This window comes from Petaurus breviceps, unplaced genomic scaffold, assembly GCF_028583685.1.
Source record: "Petaurus breviceps papuanus isolate PSGF00001 unplaced genomic scaffold, PetGlider_PUasm1.0 138, whole genome shotgun sequence".
NCBI lineage: Eukaryota > Metazoa > Chordata > Mammalia > Diprotodontia > Petauridae > Petaurus > Petaurus breviceps.
In genome coordinates this window covers 10,096,773-10,115,942 of record NW_027185694.1, presented here as the reverse complement: position 1 = coordinate 10,115,942, position 19,170 = coordinate 10,096,773, and the positions used below count along the sequence as shown (strand labels likewise).

The 19,170-nt window shown below is 35.1% G+C and overlaps 1 protein-coding gene across 3 annotated transcripts in view; it reads left to right on the top strand.

Annotated features, from left to right (window-relative positions):
* The window catches only part of VPS13A (vacuolar protein sorting 13 homolog A), a 308,176-nt gene that overhangs the window by 59,845 nt on the left and 229,161 nt on the right, over window positions 1-19,170 (top strand). For all 3 annotated transcript variants that reach the window (XM_069105632.1, XM_069105621.1, XM_069105624.1), the window contains 12 exons: window positions 6,023-6,082; window positions 6,327-6,410; window positions 7,144-7,201; window positions 9,023-9,150; window positions 9,381-9,487; window positions 10,978-11,149; window positions 12,744-12,806; window positions 13,343-13,463; window positions 15,270-15,364; window positions 16,688-16,830; window positions 18,627-18,816; window positions 18,912-19,026. In XM_069105632.1, coding sequence (XP_068961733.1) covers window positions 6,023-6,082; window positions 6,327-6,410; window positions 7,144-7,201; window positions 9,023-9,150; window positions 9,381-9,487; window positions 10,978-11,149; window positions 12,744-12,806; window positions 13,343-13,463; window positions 15,270-15,364; window positions 16,688-16,830; window positions 18,627-18,816; window positions 18,912-19,026 — 1,336 coding nt within the window. The remainder of the gene's footprint in view (window positions 1-6,022; window positions 6,083-6,326; window positions 6,411-7,143; window positions 7,202-9,022; window positions 9,151-9,380; window positions 9,488-10,977; window positions 11,150-12,743; window positions 12,807-13,342; window positions 13,464-15,269; window positions 15,365-16,687; window positions 16,831-18,626; window positions 18,817-18,911; window positions 19,027-19,170) is intronic.

Here is a 19,170-nt window from a genome sequence, read left to right as displayed (position 1 = left end):
CCAGATTTGAACTTAGGTGCCCCTGACTCCAGGGCCGGTGCTCTATTCACTGCGCCACCTAGCTGCCTCACATTCTTTGTTTTTTCACATACACGCTGAACTTCTTTCTCCTTATCATCAACTACAAATGACTCCTTTACTTGAATGAAGCCTGGAAAAGGCAGCTGCAGCCTAAACAGGACTAATCCAGCCTGGCGAGCTCTGAATGGACAGTCTTGGAGACCCTTTGTCCATTCAGTTTATTTTGCAGTAATTTTTTTTATTCTTCATATCAGACACTTTCCCCAAGATTCTTAAACTGATTTTTAAAAGAATCCTGTAAATTAGAAGGGACCCTGTTTATTTTCTGTGTCAATCTTCCGTTTGAATATGGATACAAAAGAGGATACTCTGAGCCATTCAAAGACAAGCTTTAACTTTCCTTTGATGATGTTTCTGAAATAACAAAGTATGGTTTTTTTCTCTACAGTCCCCAATTGTCAAGTGAAGCAACAGTTGCTAGTAATTCTCTTACATGTATAAATTCAGTTTCAGGTATTAAAAATGTGATCATGACATGAAAATATTTTAGAGTAAATACTGTATTAAATATTGCCATGTTTACAGTATGTAACACATTTTTAGCTGATGGATTGAAACATGTAGATTCATCTAGAATCCATTTATGTGCTCTATCAATAATGGTAGAAATATCGGATCCAAAAAAAATTAAATTCTGTGTTTGGACTGTCTGTTCATTTCTGCAATAACACATCTACTTTATAAAATGTGATGCAGAAAAAGTTTGGTGGAACAGTCTTTGCAAATCGACCAAACTGACTGTCATATGAAATTATTTTATCATAAATGAGATAATCATCAAACATACATAGCCTTATACTACCCTATTCTTTTTTTGTTTTTTTCCTATTATATTTTTAGTTTACAACATTCAGTTCCACAAGTTTTTGAGTTCCATATTTTCTCCCTCTCCCCCCAAGATGGCATGTAATCTGATATATGTTCTACATGTACCTTTACATTAAATGTATTTTCACAATAGTCAAGTTATAAAGAAGAATTATAACCAATGGCATGAACCACGAGGAAGAAGAAACAAAAAAAAAGAGAGATCAAATAGTTTGCTTCCATCTACATTCAGACTCCGTAATTCTTTCTCTGGATGTCGATAGTCTTTTCCATCATGAGTCTTTTGGAGTCATCTTAGAGCCTTGCATTGCTGAGAAGAGCCAAGTCTATCAGAGTTAGTCTTCATAGATGCAATGTTTCTGTAATTGTGTGCAATGTTCTCCTGGTTCTACTCCCCTCACTCAGCATCAGTTCACTTAAGTCTTTCCAGGTTATTATGAAGTCTGTCTGCCCCTCATTTCTTATGCCACAATAGTATTCCATTACATTCATATGCCACAATTTGTTTAGCTATTTCCTAATTGATGGGCATCTTCTTGATTTCCAATTCTTTGCCACCACAAAAAGAGCTATTGTAAATATTTTTGTACATATGGATCCTTTCCTGATTTCTATGATCTCTTTGGGATACAGCCCTAAAATTGGTATTGCTGGGTCAAAGGGTATGCACATTTTTATAGCCCTTTGGGTATAGTTCCAAAATACTTTCGAGAATGGTTAGATCATCAGTTCACAACTTCACCAACAATTCATTAGTATTCCAATTTTCTCGTATTTTTTCCAGCATTTATAATTTTCCTGTTTTATGTTAGCCAATCTGACGGGCAAGATATGATACTTAAGAGTTGTTTTGATTTGCATTTCTCTAATCAGTTGTTATTTAGAGCATTTTTTCATGTGCTTATAGATCTCTTTAATTTTTTCCTCTGAAAATTGCCTGTTCATACCCTTTGATCATTTATCAATTGGGGAATGACTTATATTCTTTTTTTTTTTTTAATTCTGGAAAACTTTTTATTGTGGGTGGAATGGGACACAGCAAGTTAGATGATTCCAATTTTGTTGGCAACATCTAAAGCATCATAGTCTGGAGCAAGACGGACATAGGCCTTCTTCTCTCCATCAGGCCGGATCAGTGTGTTGACCTTGGCCACTTCAATGTCATACAGCTTCTTTACGGCCTGCTTGATCTGCTTGTTGGCCTTGACATCCACAATGAAGACTAGGGTGGTGTTGTCCTCAATCTTTTTCCTAGCAGACTCAGTGGTCAAGGGAAACTTGATGGCATAGTGATCGAGCTTGTTTCTCTGAGGGGCACTCTTCTGAGGGTATTTGGGTTGCCTTCGAAGCCTCAGTGTCTTGGGTCGCCGGAAGGTGGAGGATTTTTGGATCTTCTTCTTTTTGTGGCTATGGACACCCTTCAGCACCGTCTTCTTGGCCTTCAAGGCCTTGGACTTGGCTTCTGTCTTGGAGTGGACAACAGCTTCCTTCTTCACCTTCGGCGCCATCTTGGGGGAAAGGCGACTTATATTCTTATAAGTTTTATTTCCATTATGTCACCCACCCTTACTGGGAAGATAAGCAATTTAATATAGGTTGTACATGGGTAGCTACACAAAACATTTCCATAATGGATATATTGTGAAATACTGACTATGTTTCCTTCCATCCTATCCCACCTTGCACTAGTTCTATTCTCTACTTTAATCCTGTTCCTTTTCAAAAGTGGGTGCTTCCAACTTCCTCCCCCCCAAGCCTGCCCTGCCTTTCATCATCCCCCCTCTCATCCCATTCCCCCCTAATCTCCTGTAGGGTGAGATACCGTATTTAGTGTGTATGTCATTCCCTTCCTAATTCTTTTCAATGAGAATAAAGTTGACTCATTCCCTTTTACTTTGCTGTTCTTCCCCTCCATTGTAACAGTTTTCCCTTGCCTCTTTTATATGAGATAATTTACCCCATTCTATCTTTCTCCATTTCCTATCATTATATTCCTCTCTCATCTCTTAATTTCACCTTTTAAGTATCATTACTTCCTATTCAATTGGTCCTGTACCCTCCTCTATGTATACCTGTACACACACACACACACACACACACACACACACACACACCTTTCTATTCCCTTCACACTGAGAAAAGTTTCATAAGTTACAATTATCGTTTTTCCATGTAGGAATGTAAGTAGTTCAACTTTGAATAAGTTGCTTATGATTTCTTTTCCCTGTTTACCTTCTCATGCTTCTCTTGCTTCTTGTATCTGAATGTCACATTTTCTATTCAACTCTGGTTTTTTCATCAAAAATGCTTGAAAGTCCTCTATTCCATTGAATGACCATATTTTCTCCTGAAACATGATACTCAGTTTTTCTGGATAGATGATTCTTGGTTTTAATCCTAGCTTCTTTGACCTCCTGAATATTATATTCCAAGCCCTTCTATCCTTTTATGTAGAAGCTGCTAGATCTTGTATTATCTTGATTGTGTTTCCACGATACTCAAATTGTTTCTTCTTGACAGCTTGTAATATTTTTCTCCTTGATCTGGGAACTCCGGAACCTGGCTATAATATTCCTAGGAGTTTTCTTTTTGGGATCTTTTTCAGGAGGTAATCGGTGGATTCTTTCAACCTCTATTTTGCCCTCTGGTTCGAAAACATCAGGGCAGTTTTCCTTGAGAATTTCTTGAAGGATGATTTCTAGGTTCTTTTTTTGATCATGGCTTTCAGGTAGTCCAATAATTTTAAAATGATCTATCCTGGATCTATTTTCCAGGTCATTGGTTTTTCCAATGAGATATTTCACATTGCCTTCTATTTTTTCATTTGTTTGAATTTGTTTAATAGTATCTTGATTTTTCGTAAAGTCATTAGCTTCCATTTGCTCCAATCTAATTTTGAAGGAATGATTCTCTTCAGTGAGCTTTTGAGATTCTATTTCCATCTGGCTTTTTAAGGCATTCTCCTCATTGCCTTTTTGAACCTCTTTTGCCATTTGAGTTAGTCTATTTTTTAAGGTGTTATTTTCCTCAGTCAGGCTGTTGACTCTCATTTCATAGTTTTCTTGAATTTTTCTCATTTCTCTTCCCAATTTTTCCTCCACTTCTCTTATCTGCTTCTTAAGGTCCTCAATGGCCTGTAACTAGCTCGTATTTTCCTTTGAAGCTTTTGGTGCAGGAGTTCTAATTTCACTGTCTTCCTCCTGTTCCATGCTTTGCTCCTTTTTGTCCCCAAAATAGGAGTGTAAAGTTGGAATCTTCTGTTTGCTTTGCTTTCTTTGCCTGCTTATGTTGCCCCTGTGTCATTTGATCCCTGGGCTTCCTGCCACAGTAGGACTCTGCCACCAGACAGGGGAGCTTTGTTCCAAATGCTGGGATTTTCTGCTGGCAGTATTAGATGGGTGCCCTCGCTGAGGCCTCCACATGCTCTGACAAGCTGGTCACACACCCCAGGACCTGCACCATAGACCGCAGTCCAGATACAAGCAGGTTAAAGCAAGAGCGATTACCCCTCAGACTGGTGCTTGGTCCCCCTACACTCTGTAGGCCAGGAGCTGAAGTTGCCATGTGGCAGGGGCTGTGCTGCGGCACCTCAGCATCTTCTCGCCCCAGGAGAAGAGGCCACCACACTCCCAACTGATGGATCCCAAAGTCCACACTGCTCTGACCTCTCACTTTGTCCTTAGTGTCTGTGTTGATAATTCTGGAAACGGCCACAGCTGCTGGTGATCTGAAGTCCCTCCAGCAGGTGGTTGGTAAGGCCCACCCTGGGGCTAAAGCCTCTGACTCTGCCTGGCTGGGCTTTGCTCCCAGAGCACTGCTGGCGATTCCTGCCAGCCTGCCGGGCTGACCTCAGCGTGAGGTTAGCTTCTTTGTGTCATTTTGTGGGTTCTGCAGCTCCAAAGTTTGTTCAGAGTCCCCTTTTACATGAATTGGAAGTGGTGTGAGCCGGAGCCGGGCGGAGGTCCTGTTTCTGTTTTTTTTTTTTTTTAAAGAAATTGAGGTGAATGCCTAGAATTATTTTTTTAAAGAAATGGCAAGAATGCTGATCATTGAATTTGAATTAGAGGGTACCTTGGAGATCATCTAATCCGGCTATTTTCAGATTAATTTTAACTGAAATATAGATACATGACATAGTTTGCTCCCAAGCACATAGATAAGAAGTGACAGAGAAGGCATTTGAACTGAAGTCTTTCGGCTCCAGATTCAGTGACATTTTTGTTGTTACTTTGTACTTGGAATTGAAGTTTATTTAAAATTGGATATATGACCTAATGAGGAATTTTGAAAATAGGGAGCATTATTGTATAAGTTCAAACGGTGTTCCCATATAGTTTACTATCATAAAACATAAAGTACTTAATAGTGCCACACATGTGCTACTCTTAATTTATACTCATATGTCAATTAAAAAAAATAACAGTGTCAGTGGGTTTAGCAAAAGATAGAAGTTTTGGTTTTGAATAGCTGTATGATCTGAAGAAAATCCTGTCCACATACTATCAAAGCCTAGGTCTCCCTGCCATGACATCCTGAGGGGAAACAAAACTGAGAATTAGGAGGCTTTAGATCATTGTGCCAACAAGTGCCCTTCTCCAAGTTGTATGTTTTCCTTTTTTGTTGTTGTTTTGTTTCTTGTCAACTCCAAGTTCTCAGTGCAAACAGCTGAAAAGCTCCCTTATTTTGAATTTTTGACTAGTTTATAGACTTGGAAGCTGTGGTTCATTAAAGTTTTTTCTTAAGTGATTCTTGGTCTTACTCTTAATATGTAAAGTTGTTTCCTGTTTCCCTTTGACTTGTCTAGATGACCTCTCTGAGGTGTGCTGATTAGGACTTTCAATGCTGTTTTTCCTCGATTAATTTATATGTGGTTGATGATGACTTGACTACTGTCTCTGACAACTTACATAACCTATTTATGTCTCAGATTCCGCATCTGTAAAGTGGAGATGTTAATAATTTCAGTTTGTAAATTATAGATTGTTTTGTACATTAAATGAAATACATGCAAAAGTGTATAGAGCTATTTTATAGTTCTAGTGCTATAAATGTAGACTGTTGTTAAGCCCTTCAATAAACTTTGATTTCGCTTGTGACTGTTTCTTTTTTTTAGACAACTGATCAAGATTGGAAACCTAGTGTACATGATGCAGCTAAGAATGTGTTCTGTAAGGTAAAGTATAGATAATATTAACTTTCATCTTCACATCTTGACATGTGGCTAGAGAATCTTTTTTGTTTGTTTTAAGAAGGGAAAATAATACTTTGTAGAGAAGTGATTGTGATTTAAATCTTATTATCATTTGTTCAAATACATGATTACTGCTCACTTGATTATTGAAAATTCACATTAAAAGTTATAATTAAGAGAACTTCAAACAATACATTGAAACCTTATTGACTTGTTTTATTTTCAGCTAATATGTTTAGATAACCTTTTTGGCTATTGGAATGTGAAATCTAAGATGTTTCACAAATATGGTGATCGTAAGACATCTTTGGTAAGTATATTTTAATGTCATCTATCTTTGCTTAATTCATTTGATTAAAAATTTATGATTATTTTTCAGTATGGGTGCTCTTATATACTAAGGAATAATCACTCTATAACTTTATAGATGAGATTTGTTGGGACCAAAAATTCATCATCCATTACTTAATATGTCCATGAGCCTTTCCAAATTAAGCTGAGTTGGTCCTCATAATCAAGGCATGTTCGTCATTAGTCCTACACTTGAAAACTTTCTTACTTGGTAAGACCAGGCAGAGCATACATTTGGCTGGTATAACCTTCAAGAACCAAGACTACTTTTTATATTTTGTTTTGGAGGAGGATTTAGGAAGACTACTTGATGGCTATATATAAAGCACTTATGTATGCATATGACTGGATATTTTATTTTGAAAAATGTTTGCATTATAGCATTTATCTATATTATTTTTTGTTTAGTTGCTTTCTAGAGAAAATGTGTCAGGAGAGCTCAGTGAACCCAGTTATCTGAATGAGAATTAATTTTTAACAATTTTTTAAACTCACTTTTGAAGGATTATTTTAAATTTACCACTCTTATTTTGCCAATGCTAAATGTCTTGTATTACAACTGAATTTGTGTTTGATTGTAAAAAAAAGATGTTTTTACCATAAAGGTCATGGTATGAGCAAATAGCAGAATGTCAGATTATTTTACAATGTTGGTGTTAACCATAAATAAAACTAATTTTGTCTTTTAATAGGAAAATTTAAAGTATGGAATTGTCCATAAAGACATTGTCCCAGAAGGTTATGATTTTGGTGAGTAATAATTCCTTTTTTCAAGATTTTAATGACCATTAAGTTTTAAATGGCTTCAAATGATAACTTAAAGAGATTTCATATTAAATTTCTTATTATTTCCTATTAGATTATTCTGAAAAAAACTTTCATTTTAACTTCCTCTTTGTTACTATTTAGCTTGCTATTGGGGAATATGGGGAAATATTCTAGATATAAGGAAAAATATAGGTGTTACATTGATATTATTATGCTCTGTGGACATTCAAGAAGTGTTTATTATTGGTGGTTTATTGTTGATGATGGCTAACTCAGTTTTTGAGTTGGACTGACTAAAGTTACTAACCTGAAATAATTCAGCAGCCTGGATATAGACTTCTTCCTATTTCCACTTTTAGATCATGATATTTGGTTTTAAGGAGATATCTAGTATATGAATAGTTAATTAAGGATTACATATAAATGTCATCTTATATTTTAGCATGCCCGCAACTGTGATAATCCAACCTGTTTTTCCAAACTGATTTATATTGCTTCTCAGATGCTTTCTTTCAATTAAGTGGTACTACTGGGTCTTCCCTCTCCTATTTCACCTCCCACCTCTATGCCTTTGCACAGGCCCAAATGCTTTAGTCATCTCTTTCTTCTAACTCTGGAAATCTCTGACTCCCTTTGAGCCTCAGCTGAAGTGTCAGCATCTTCACAAGGCTTTCAGTTGTCAGCATTCTCCTTCTATCTCTCTAAATTACTTGTACATTATTTTTATTTACTTACCTACTATATACAACTTGTTTCCCCCAGGAGAAAAAAAGATCTTTAAAGGCAAAGACTATTTTGCTTTTGTCTTAGTATCTCTAGTGCCTACCACAGTACCTTGCACAAACATATAATGATTTGATTTATTTCTTGTTTTGGAATTTCAGTATATTTTATATTTTTCTTCATTTCTCATTAATATGTGATTCAGGGGGCAGCTAGGTGGTACAGTGAACAGAGCACCGGCCCTGGAGTCAGGAGGACCTGAGTTCAAATTTGGCCTCAGACACTTAACACAAATACTAGCCGTGTGACCTTAGGCAAGTCATTTAACCCCAGTTGCCCTCCAAAAAAGAATAATATGTGATTTAGCTGATCCTTATAATATTTAGTAAAGGGAGATCATATATTATGGGGATTAAAAAGAAAAGATAAAAAAATCATCAGAAATTAATTAGAATATCTTTTAGATACCTTCGAGCTTTAAGAATTTTCTAAAGTTTGATTGAGAGATACTGCAGTTTGACCAGTAAGTAGAGAGAACAGTTGAAGTCAGAAGACATGGGTTTAAGTCCTGATAAAGTTACTTATTAGCTCCATGACCTTAGGCAGATTTCTCTTAGGTGTAGTATAAAATGTTATTAATATTTGCAATATCCGTGGAAGCATTTTATAATTATAATCTGATAAAGAAAGTATAAACCAGTGTGTCAAACTCAAATAGGAATTGATTTCTCTAGGCCGCAAATTGAGGTAGAAAACCATAAAAGTTAATGTTACTGAGATTGTATTGTATTTTTATTTATTTCATTCAAAATTTCCCAGTTACATTTTAATCTAGTTGCCAGTGTTCTCTGGAGCTTTTTGTTCAAGAGGCTTTGGATATAAACTTGAGACCTCTGGTGTAAACTATTTTTCTCAATGTCCAAGAGTTATAAGTGGGAAAAGGGGGGAAAATATATTGTAAACCATTTTCATTTTTAGTGTTTTGAGGGTTGAAATCACAATGGAAAAAGAGGCTTTCTAAAACTGAGGTGATTTACCTGTTTTCGCAATTTATTTTAATCTGTCATTTTTTTTTTTTAGTATTCCGTCCCATATCAGCTCAAGCCAAACTCCGCATGAATCACCGCGCAGATTTAGATTTTTCTACACCAAAAATGGATTTGGATGTTACGCTACAAGATATAGGCATTGAATTGAATAAATTGCAGGTGATTTTGCTTTAGTAAATTATTTTGAATTGTCAATTGCATATTTTCTAAAATGAAAGCTAAATTTTTGAAATAATCTTCAAAATTTAAGCGCTGTATTTTATATGCTTTTTATTTTCTCTATGATTAGAAAAAGGTAAACAATTGAGGCATTTGCTTACTTTAAGTGATTAGATAATACTTTTTTTCCCCTGAGATTTAATAATATTTACTTTTTTTCCATTTATCAGTATTTCAGTATCATGGAACTCCTTGAATCAGTTGACCTGATGACTCAAAATCTGCCATATAGGAAGTATAGGCCTGATGTACTTGTTCACAACAATGCCAAAAAATGGTAAGCATATTATTTTTTGAAAAGTGTTTTATTTAGGATAAAATTTAAAAATGACATTTACAAATAATTCCTTTACAAATTTGCAAATAATTTATGGAGTCTTCCTGGGGTCACAGTTATCTTAAACATTTATCATGTCATTTCCCTGATCAAGAATCTGCACATGTGTACAACATTGTATATTTTAAAGGGGGGAGGGTGCTGTTGGTTTATTTTCTTCACCTATAAATTTTCACCTTATTTATAGATTCTTGTATATTTTTTAGACATGGTTAGTCTGTGGCTAACATTATGATAACTGTTCCTGTTTATTCAAACGTAATTTGATATGTTTATATTTCAAAATTAAATACAAGTTTGAAATGATAGCTTTTGGAATGTAACTCTTTTCAAGTTATTTTGTAGAGGAACTGAACTTTCCCAATCAAACATTTCCTTTAAATTTGAATTTAAATTTTCAAGCTCGACATTATTTTTATTATTATCATTATTTTTAAAGCCTTATATGATAAATTGTCTGAATATATTCTATTAGAGATTTGATTCCAGAGCTTTATCTGTCACATACTTTTCAGTTTGCATTCAATGTCTGATACCTTTAGACATATTGGCTTTTTATTCTTTGAGCCAACTTCCAATATCTGAGCTATTTCATAGTGTATAAATTATGTTCTTTTAAATCAAGCTGCCTTAACTTTCTTAAAATGCAATTTGAAAATCTAGAAAACAGTTTCATCATTTGCTTCCTTTTATTTTTTTAACGAGACCTTTGATTTTAATCATATGAGGAACTCCACTGAGGAAACTTGTTTACCTAATGTAGATTGGCAGGCAGTTGTATTGTTATAGCCTTTAGAGGTAAAGGAAGAATGGAAGAATCATTTATATAATACCTACCGTGTGCCATATATTGTACTAAACCTTTAATAACCCTTGAAAGGTAGGTACTGTGATTCTCATTTTGCACTTGAGGAAACTGAGGCAAACAGCATTTGAATGAACTTGCCCAAGGTCACACAGGTAATAAGTATCTGAACTTGTATTTGAACTCGGGTCTTCCCGACTCCAGGTCCACCACTTTATCTACTGTGCCACCTAACTGCCTCTGTAAGAATTGATTGAGTACTGTTAGAGGTTAAGTGACTTGACCAGGGACACACGGGCAGCATGCATCAGAGGCAGGACACCCAAATCCTTATGTTCCTGTCTCTAATACTGGCTCTTTTCATACATATTGTCTTTCCCTTTGGTTCCTTGGTTAGGTAGTAAGATTAACTCAGTCCAGTTTCTCTTCTGTTTCCTTCTTGGTGGCTCAGGTGCTAGTAGTCCGTGACTGACAAGAAGAATTAGCAGAAAGGGAGAGGAGGAGAAATCACCTGGCTGATTTTCCATTTAGATAATAAATCACTACTTCATTAATATGTTCTTTTAGTGTATATATATAATTTCAACTTTATCTTAGAGCCATTTTGTATATTTTCTTTCATTAGGTGGAAGTATGCAATAACTGGTATTCTTAAAGTAAATATCCAGCCCAGGCTGCAGATGTGGTCATGGAAATACATTTGTGAACATAGGCGAAACATCAAGCAGTATAAAGAGCTTTATAAGAGAAAGATAAGAAGCAAAAAGCCAGCTGATGAAATTCTAAGCTCTTTGCAGGTTAACATTTTTTTTTTAATAATGATGATATGTTGACTATATTATACTACTTGAAACTTCTTTGGGCTTTCAGGAGTTGCAATTTCCTGATTCTACTGACACCTCTTCTCTATTTCTGCCCTCTACTAATGTCTGCCTGTTGTCTTTTTCTTTTTCTGCTTTTTCTTCATATTCACTTCCATAAAGGAATTGCCCTCTAAACTATTTATATGCCATTGATAAAGACCTCTCCTAAGTTATTTGAGTTGTTAGAATTTGACTAAATCTGGAAACTTTTTGGAATTTATGGAGTCTTCCTGGGGTCACGGTTATCTTTACATTTATCATGTCATTTCCCTGATCAAGAATCTGCATATGTGTACAACACTGGCTTTCTAGACTTTCAGATTTTTAAGGTTTACAAGTCTAATACCTTATATTACACAATTTGCTAACATAGATCCTATGTATTAATCACGAGAATTTCCTTAGTCTCCCTTATATGTCATATTAATTTCTGCACACAAATCTTTGTTTATATGCTCTGCTTACAGTGTTCATAACCTCTTGGTTTTTCTCTGACTTAGAAATTTACTTATCCATTAAGACCAAGATCAAATCTTGTCCCCCATATAAGATTTTCAGCTATTGTAGCTTATATTGATTTCTTCTTTCTCTGAATTAGTTTTTAACACATTTAGTTTGTGCCTTCTAATTTTATACTTGGATTGTTGTTCATGTAGTCTTGTTCATTTTTCTTTCTGTGAGTCAGTTTTTAATTTATTGAAGGTATAGCTTATAGAACCCTAGAATTTTATACCTAGGAGAGAGCTGAGTGATGAACCACGCTCATTCTCTTGTTCTGGGCAAAAGGAAACAATGGCCTGCTTAATTGAAAGGTGAGCCAAAGCTCACACAGTTAATTTTTAGTAGTATCAGGACTAGAACCAGTGTCTCCGGATTTTGTCCAGGATTCTTTCTGCTCCATGATGATGCCTTTCATTTCTTTAGCTTTTCCTAAGCCAAAATCCATAGTGCTGATTACAAAGTAGGCATGCCATTCATTGAAAATATGTTGATTAATTGATTTGAACAAGCAGAATAAAAATCATTTTTTTAATGTCCTGGCAGTAAATCAGTTGATCACTTTATCATGTCTATGGTTATTCTGTAAAAGTAAAGCATAGGGTCTTCATTAGTACCTAAAATCAGAATTAGCTTCATTTTATGTATGTTTATATTTAAATTAAGGTGATTGAATAGATTTTGTGTTAATGAATTTTTAAACATATTAAATTATAATTTATGTTTCAAACCTATGCATATATTTTATAAATTTTACCTTTTTTTGTTTCTTGTGGTAATATCTGCTACAGTTAATAGTATGGGCAGTGCTTTTCAGGTGTTACTCTTGAAACATGCAATGTTTTCCAATTTCATCCTTCTCTTCATTTCTGCTCTCTGTTCTTTTGCCATCTCTTTGTTTTGCTAATTCCATATCACCTTTCCAGTACATAAAACTTCCCTCAACTTACACTACAATAATTTAATAGAGAATATCCTATGTAAAGTTATATGAATAATGTTAATATATCTTTTCTGTTTTTACTTTCAGCATTTGGAAAAGGTCTTGGATGTATTTAACATCATTTTGGCAAGACAACAAGCAGAAGTTGAGGTGAATTTGTATGCTTTTTTCAATTACTGGAAAATAAGACGAAGGTCTTTGAAATTAGAGATAAAATCATATGGATTCTACTTTATCTACCTAACACACTTTGGCTTTGAGACCTTGCCTTACCCATTTTAATCTTTGGTTACTTTCTGTGAACATAGTAGTCTTTTCAATTCTTGAATTTGTTGAAGAAAAATGCATTATTATAGAAGGAAAATGACTTTTTATTAAATTCTCGCTTTTCATAATAAGAAGAAAACTTTTCTTTCCATAGCAGTTCTTAGAAACCATAGAGAGGTGTAAGACTCTTGAATCTGTAATTTGGAAAAATCTGCATTTGTGTATGTTCTGTTGTAAAAGTACGTACATAGGGCATTTATTTGCTTAATCATATATAGACTTTGGAAAAAGAAGCATGAATTTATTTTTTTAACTACTAGCTCTGAGCAGGTTCATCCATTTTTTTCATAAATTCATTTTTATATTACATAGTTTAACATATTTTAAATTTTATATAATAGTCATTTGCTGTTCCATAGATAAGGAAAGCTGGACTTAAAATTTATGGAGCGTCTCCCGAGGAAAATAAAGGCTGGTTTGGTTGGATGTGGAATTGGTCAGAGTCCAGCAGCCCTGAGCAAGCAGATGTCAAGCCCGCGAGTATGTCCGTTTAGTGATTAATAGTGTCATTAATCTGTTAAACGTGTGAAGTTAAAGTTGGAAAGAAATATTGGCTTTTAAAGCTAAATAAATTCACATAATCCTGTATTTATATTTCTATACCAGTTTGCCTCGGAAACATGAATTCATTCATTTTGGTGCATTGGGAATTGATTTAATGACTTGATAGATTTTTCTGTTTCATTGTCACCTTGCAAAAAAGTTTCTGGTAAAGTTGTTTTAGTCAATAAATATTTATTAAGGGCTTTCTGTCTGCTTAGCACTATTGTTGTGCCTTTGGGATCTAAATAGAAAAAAAGGGAAGACAACTTATGTCTTCAGTGAACTTGCAGTCTAAAAGGGCAAGACCACACAAAAGGCAAAAGGAGATTGGCAGGAGGGGAGGAAGGACTCTGGAAAGTATCTGGTGAAAAATCACCAAAGTCCCAAAGTGGAGAAGTCAGGTGAGGGATGAGGAGATGCTCTGAGCTGAGCTCAGCTCCCTCCTTAAATGCAAGTTTTGGAGTTTAGGCTCTATCCTCCAGTCAGACGAACACAGGATGGTGACAAATTGGAGTACTTGATGGGATCCTATAGAATAATGAGATTTTTCCAATAAATTTCCTATCAATTCCCCCAAGATCTGTGCTTGGCCTTGTGCTCTTTAATATTTTAATTAATGATTTAGATAAAATTGTTTTATGAACAAATCGAATGGAAAATAATTGTTTACTGTGTCCTAAAGATCATACTAATCACTGGATACAATTATAAAAGTGAGACAGTCTCTGCCCTCAAAGAAGTTATATGATTCTAATAGGGTGGAATAATGTTATAGAAGTGTGGTGGCCAGGGAAGGGACTTAAAGTCTAGAAATAAAAAAAAAAAAGGTGCGTAGAATGCTAGAACATTGTCATGCTTCTTCTAGAACTAATGGTTGTACTGATTCCAATATGGTTCTCTGAGTAACAGGTGGAAATCAGAGGGGGTGAGTGTTGGGATGTGGTGTAGGGAAGATGTTTGGAGATGAGGCAGCTAGGTGGTGTAGCAAATTGGCCACTGAACCTCGAGTCAGAAAGAGTGGAGTTCAGATGTGGCCTTAGACACCAGCTGTGTGACGCTAGATAAATAATTTTGCTTCTACGTCAGTTTCCTTATCTGTAAAATGTGGATAATAATAATATTGCCCATGATCATTGTAAGGATAAAATGATTTTAAAATTCTTTGCACACCTTAAAAAGCGATATAAATGCTAGCTGCAGCTATTGTTGGTTGTTGTTTCAAGGAATGAACCTGGAAGTACACAGATTAAAATGAGAGTTAATTCAGGAATAGTCGTATGACACTTACTATCTGTTCTTTACAATTTGCCAACACTTTTACAACCTATTTCCTTATTTTTTTAAAAGGCAGCAAGCAATAGTTGAACATGTTTATATGTATAATTTCTTCACATAATGTATGACATTTTTTGTTTAGTTATGGTCAGCTTCATTTTGTGGATGCTTTGTTTCTAAAGAGTTTCTTAATTGAGTTTTCACTGTAATTCAGAAAATAAAATTTCAGTGAAATTTTTCACACTTCATTTCATGATCAACTTAGATTTTTATTCCATCTACTTTCTGTCCCATAAAGTAAACATTTTTTTAAAGCTATTAATAGTTTAAAATATTTTTTTACATCTGACATTGCATATTCTTTTAAAATTATTTGCAGGTATTATCAAAACATCAGAAGTACATTATGTTGAAAACATTAAGAAATGCTAAACTACAGTTAATGTTATTTTATTTCTAATCTATAAGGTTTTGAAGAATATATGACATCTGAAGAGAAGACTAAACTCTATGAAGCAATTGGTTATAGTGAAACCATTGTTGACCCAACGTTGCCCAAAACAGTATGATATCATTACATGGAAATTTCCTAAATGTTTAATGCAGCCATTTCTTTTTCTATCATCTTATTTATTTGTGGAATCTATTTTTTTATATTTGGAAAAGTATGTAGAATAAGTATGTGTATATAAAATAGTTTGTTTTATTTATCTTTAATAAATGCTTCACTTTTCTTAAAAGATTTAGCTTTTGGCACCCACCCAGAAACACCTGCCTGTGTAACCTTGAGCAAGTTACTTAACCCGAATTGCTTAGGGGCGGCCAGGTGGCTCAGCGAGTAAGAGCACCGGTTCCAGTGTCAGGATGACCTGGATCAAATCCGGGCTCAGATACTCAGCACCACGCCCAGAAATAACTGGCCGTGTAACCTTGAGCAAGTTACTTAACCCCGATTGCTTAAAAAAAAAAAAAGATTTAGCTTTTGTTACCATATCAGAAGTGGTGATTAAAAAAAGCCCATAAGGATTTGATCCTAAATTATGATACTTTAAAGCTTTTTGGAACTTAGAGGTCATTAAATCAAAGCCCCTTTTACATATAAAGAAGATGGTTTTGAAGAAATATGTTCCTTAAAGTTTGTGAACTGTGACAGGCACTAATGTACTGACTTCTAGTCCTGTGTTCTGAGGTAGAAAAATCCTTCCTGATTTTGGCTAACTAGAGGCTCCCCAGCCTGCTATGGCTCATTTTTTATTCATTTGTCCTTCATTGGTAGTTCAAGAAGAGCTGAGCCACAGCATTTTGGCTCTGATCCAATCTTCCTGCCTACCTCCACAAATTCCTTCATACATTGGCTCTTAGGAGAACCAGGGAAAATCATATTTGATGGGTTTTTTCAACCAGTACTGTCAAATACTTGGCCACTAGGTGGCACAATGAATTAGAGTGCTGGACCTGGATTCAGGAAGACTTTTATGAGTTCAAATCTGTCCTCAAACACTTCTACTAGTTGTGTGACCCTGGGCAAATCCCTTAACCCCGTGTGCCTCAGTTTTCTCATCTGTAAAATGAGTTGGAGAAGGAAATGGCAAAGTACTCAGTATCTTTGCCAAGAAAATCCCAGAGTCACACATGATTGAACAACAAATTGAATGCTTATCTTTGTAGAATAACTATTTCTTTGCATGATTTGTTTTTTGAATATAACATTTCCCCTTGCAAGATAGAGATTAAGAATTGCTACCTATTTCCTTATATCATATAGAGATTTTATAAGTAGATGTATTTAAAGTGTTTTTGGATTATTTGAAATAAAGGTCGTGGAAATAATAGGTATGTTCATTTTTGTTCAATTTTCATCTTATACTTTTTTACATATTCCCTAGTATGAAGCCAAAAAATTATGTCTACGCTTGGAAAGCATGCATATTTCCTTAAGGGAAAACCAGAAAAAACCCGAGTTGGTGCTTATTTCCTTAGGAGAACTCAGCATATTGATCATACAACGACCGGGAGCACAAGCAATAAAGTAAGTGCCCATCAATCTTAATTTTATTCCTGTTAGGAGGAAAGGTCACTCTATAGGCAGACTACTGTTTAATAGTATTTTTTAAGTTTCCTTTTAAATATAGTTTTTATAACTTTTGTATGATTTTAAAATATGCCCAGAACTTATTTTTGGTGTGAGAAGCAGTGTACAGTCAATCATTTTTATTGTGTTTCACTCTTGTTATAGAATTTTATGATACTTCCTTTTAAAGTTGAACTTAATACATATGATAAATGCTAGCTTTTCTATATCAATAAGTAGACATTGAGAAAAGTTTGAAGTTAATATAAAGTCATCATGTATTAATTAAGTACTTAGTATGTGGCAGGCATTATGCTTAGGAATTGTGATATGGAGAAAGGCAAAAATAGTCTCTGCCTTCAGGTGGATAACATTTTTATGTGTGAGGCAATATGTAAATAACTTGGTATGTACAAGATATAGACAGAATAGGTGAAAGGTAATCTAAGGAGGGAAGGCACCAGTAGTTGTGTGGGCCAGGAAAGACATCCTGCAGAAGGTGAGATTTGAAGGAAGTCAGGTGAAGTAAGAAGTGAGAACATTCTAGGCATGGAGGACAGTCTGTGCAAAGGAAGGGGAGATGGAGTGGTGCAAGGAACAGCAAATAGGCTAGAATAGCCAGATCTTAGACTGTGTGGAAAGGAATAATGTGGAAGAAGAATGGAAATAAAGGAAGGGGCCAGGTTTTAAAGAGATTTACATGTCAAAAAGAGGACTTTATATTTAGTCCTGTAGGTAATAGAAAGCTGCTGGAGTTTATTGAATAGAGGGGTGTCATTTTCAGGCCTATGTTTTAGGAAAATCACTCTGGCGTCTGTTTTTTTTTTTTTCCTTTTTGGAGAGGGGAAGGTAGGGCAATTGGGGTCTAAGTGACTTGCCCAAGGTCACATGGCTAGGTAAGTGTATGAGGCCGGATTTGAACTCAGGTCCTCCTGACACCAGGGCCGGTGCTCTATTCACTGCACCACCTAGCCGCCCCCCACTGTGGGGTCTGAAAGGAGGATGGACTAATGTGGTGAGATCTGAGGCAGGGAGACTGATTAAAAGACTATTGTAGTAGTCCAGGCAAGAGGTGTTGAGGGCCTGAACCAGGGTAGTGATGACTGTGAGTGAAAAGAAGGGGAGGGATGTATCTGAGAGAGATTGTAAAGGGTAACGGCCAAGAGGATTTATGAACGAATTGGATGTGTGGAGTGAGGGAGGAATCAAAGGATTACAAGCCTGGATGACTGGGGGATGGTGGTACCTTCAGTATTATAGGGAACTTAGGGATGGGGAAGGATTTGGGGGGTAAAGGTAATGGGTTCTGTTTTGGTCATACTGAATTTTGAGATGCTTATAGCACATTCATTTCAAGATGTCTAAAAGGCATTTGGTGATATGGTAGTGTAGTTCAGGAGAGAGAGATCAGAACTACATAATACAAATGAATTATTTGCATTCATATAATAATTGAACCCATGACAGTTCATGAGATCACCAAGGTGAGATAATAAAGAGGGAGAAGAGGGCTCAGAACAGAACATTGAGGGAGAACTACTTTTTGTCATTACGATATGAATAAAGAACCAATAAAGGAGACTGACTCACATTTAGCTCTACCACTTTAGACAGAAAATATTTTTCTTTGAATTGATTAACTGGGAATTAGGACATTTTAATTTAAACTATTAATTTTTGTTTTGTTTTATGTTTTTAATACTGAAAATGCTTATTTTGTGTATTAATTTTTGTTCTGTCCTTTTTTTATATAGATTTGAAAGCAAAATAGACTCATTTCGTATTACTGGTTCATCTGGTTATGACTCAAAACCTTGTCTCCTTTCTTCATTGGATGATTGTTCTTCACTCTTCACAATTATGTTTGAGACCAACCCATTAGATGAATGTGCTGCTCAGAGATGTGTTGTAGAAGCTGAGCCTTTGGAAATCATATATGATGCAGTAAGTAAAGGTCCTTCCATCATCATAGATTTTTCTTTGATGTCCAGGTAGAAATAAGCTTGTGTATAATGTTAGTGATAATTGTATTTTAACAGAAAACAGTGAATAGTATAGTGGAATTCTTTCGACCCCCAAAAGAAGTTCGTTTGGCACAGTTAACTACAGCAACTTTGATGAAACTGGAAGAATTTCGTGAAAAGACATCAACAGGTAAATGCCAGTATTCACTGCTAATGAATCAAAAGACAGTCATTTAACACATAAAGAAATTCTTAGTTTATTATTTTGAAGGTTATAATCTTAAATTTTTATTTTTCTAGACAAATTATTATGGAACTTGATTTGATACGTTTT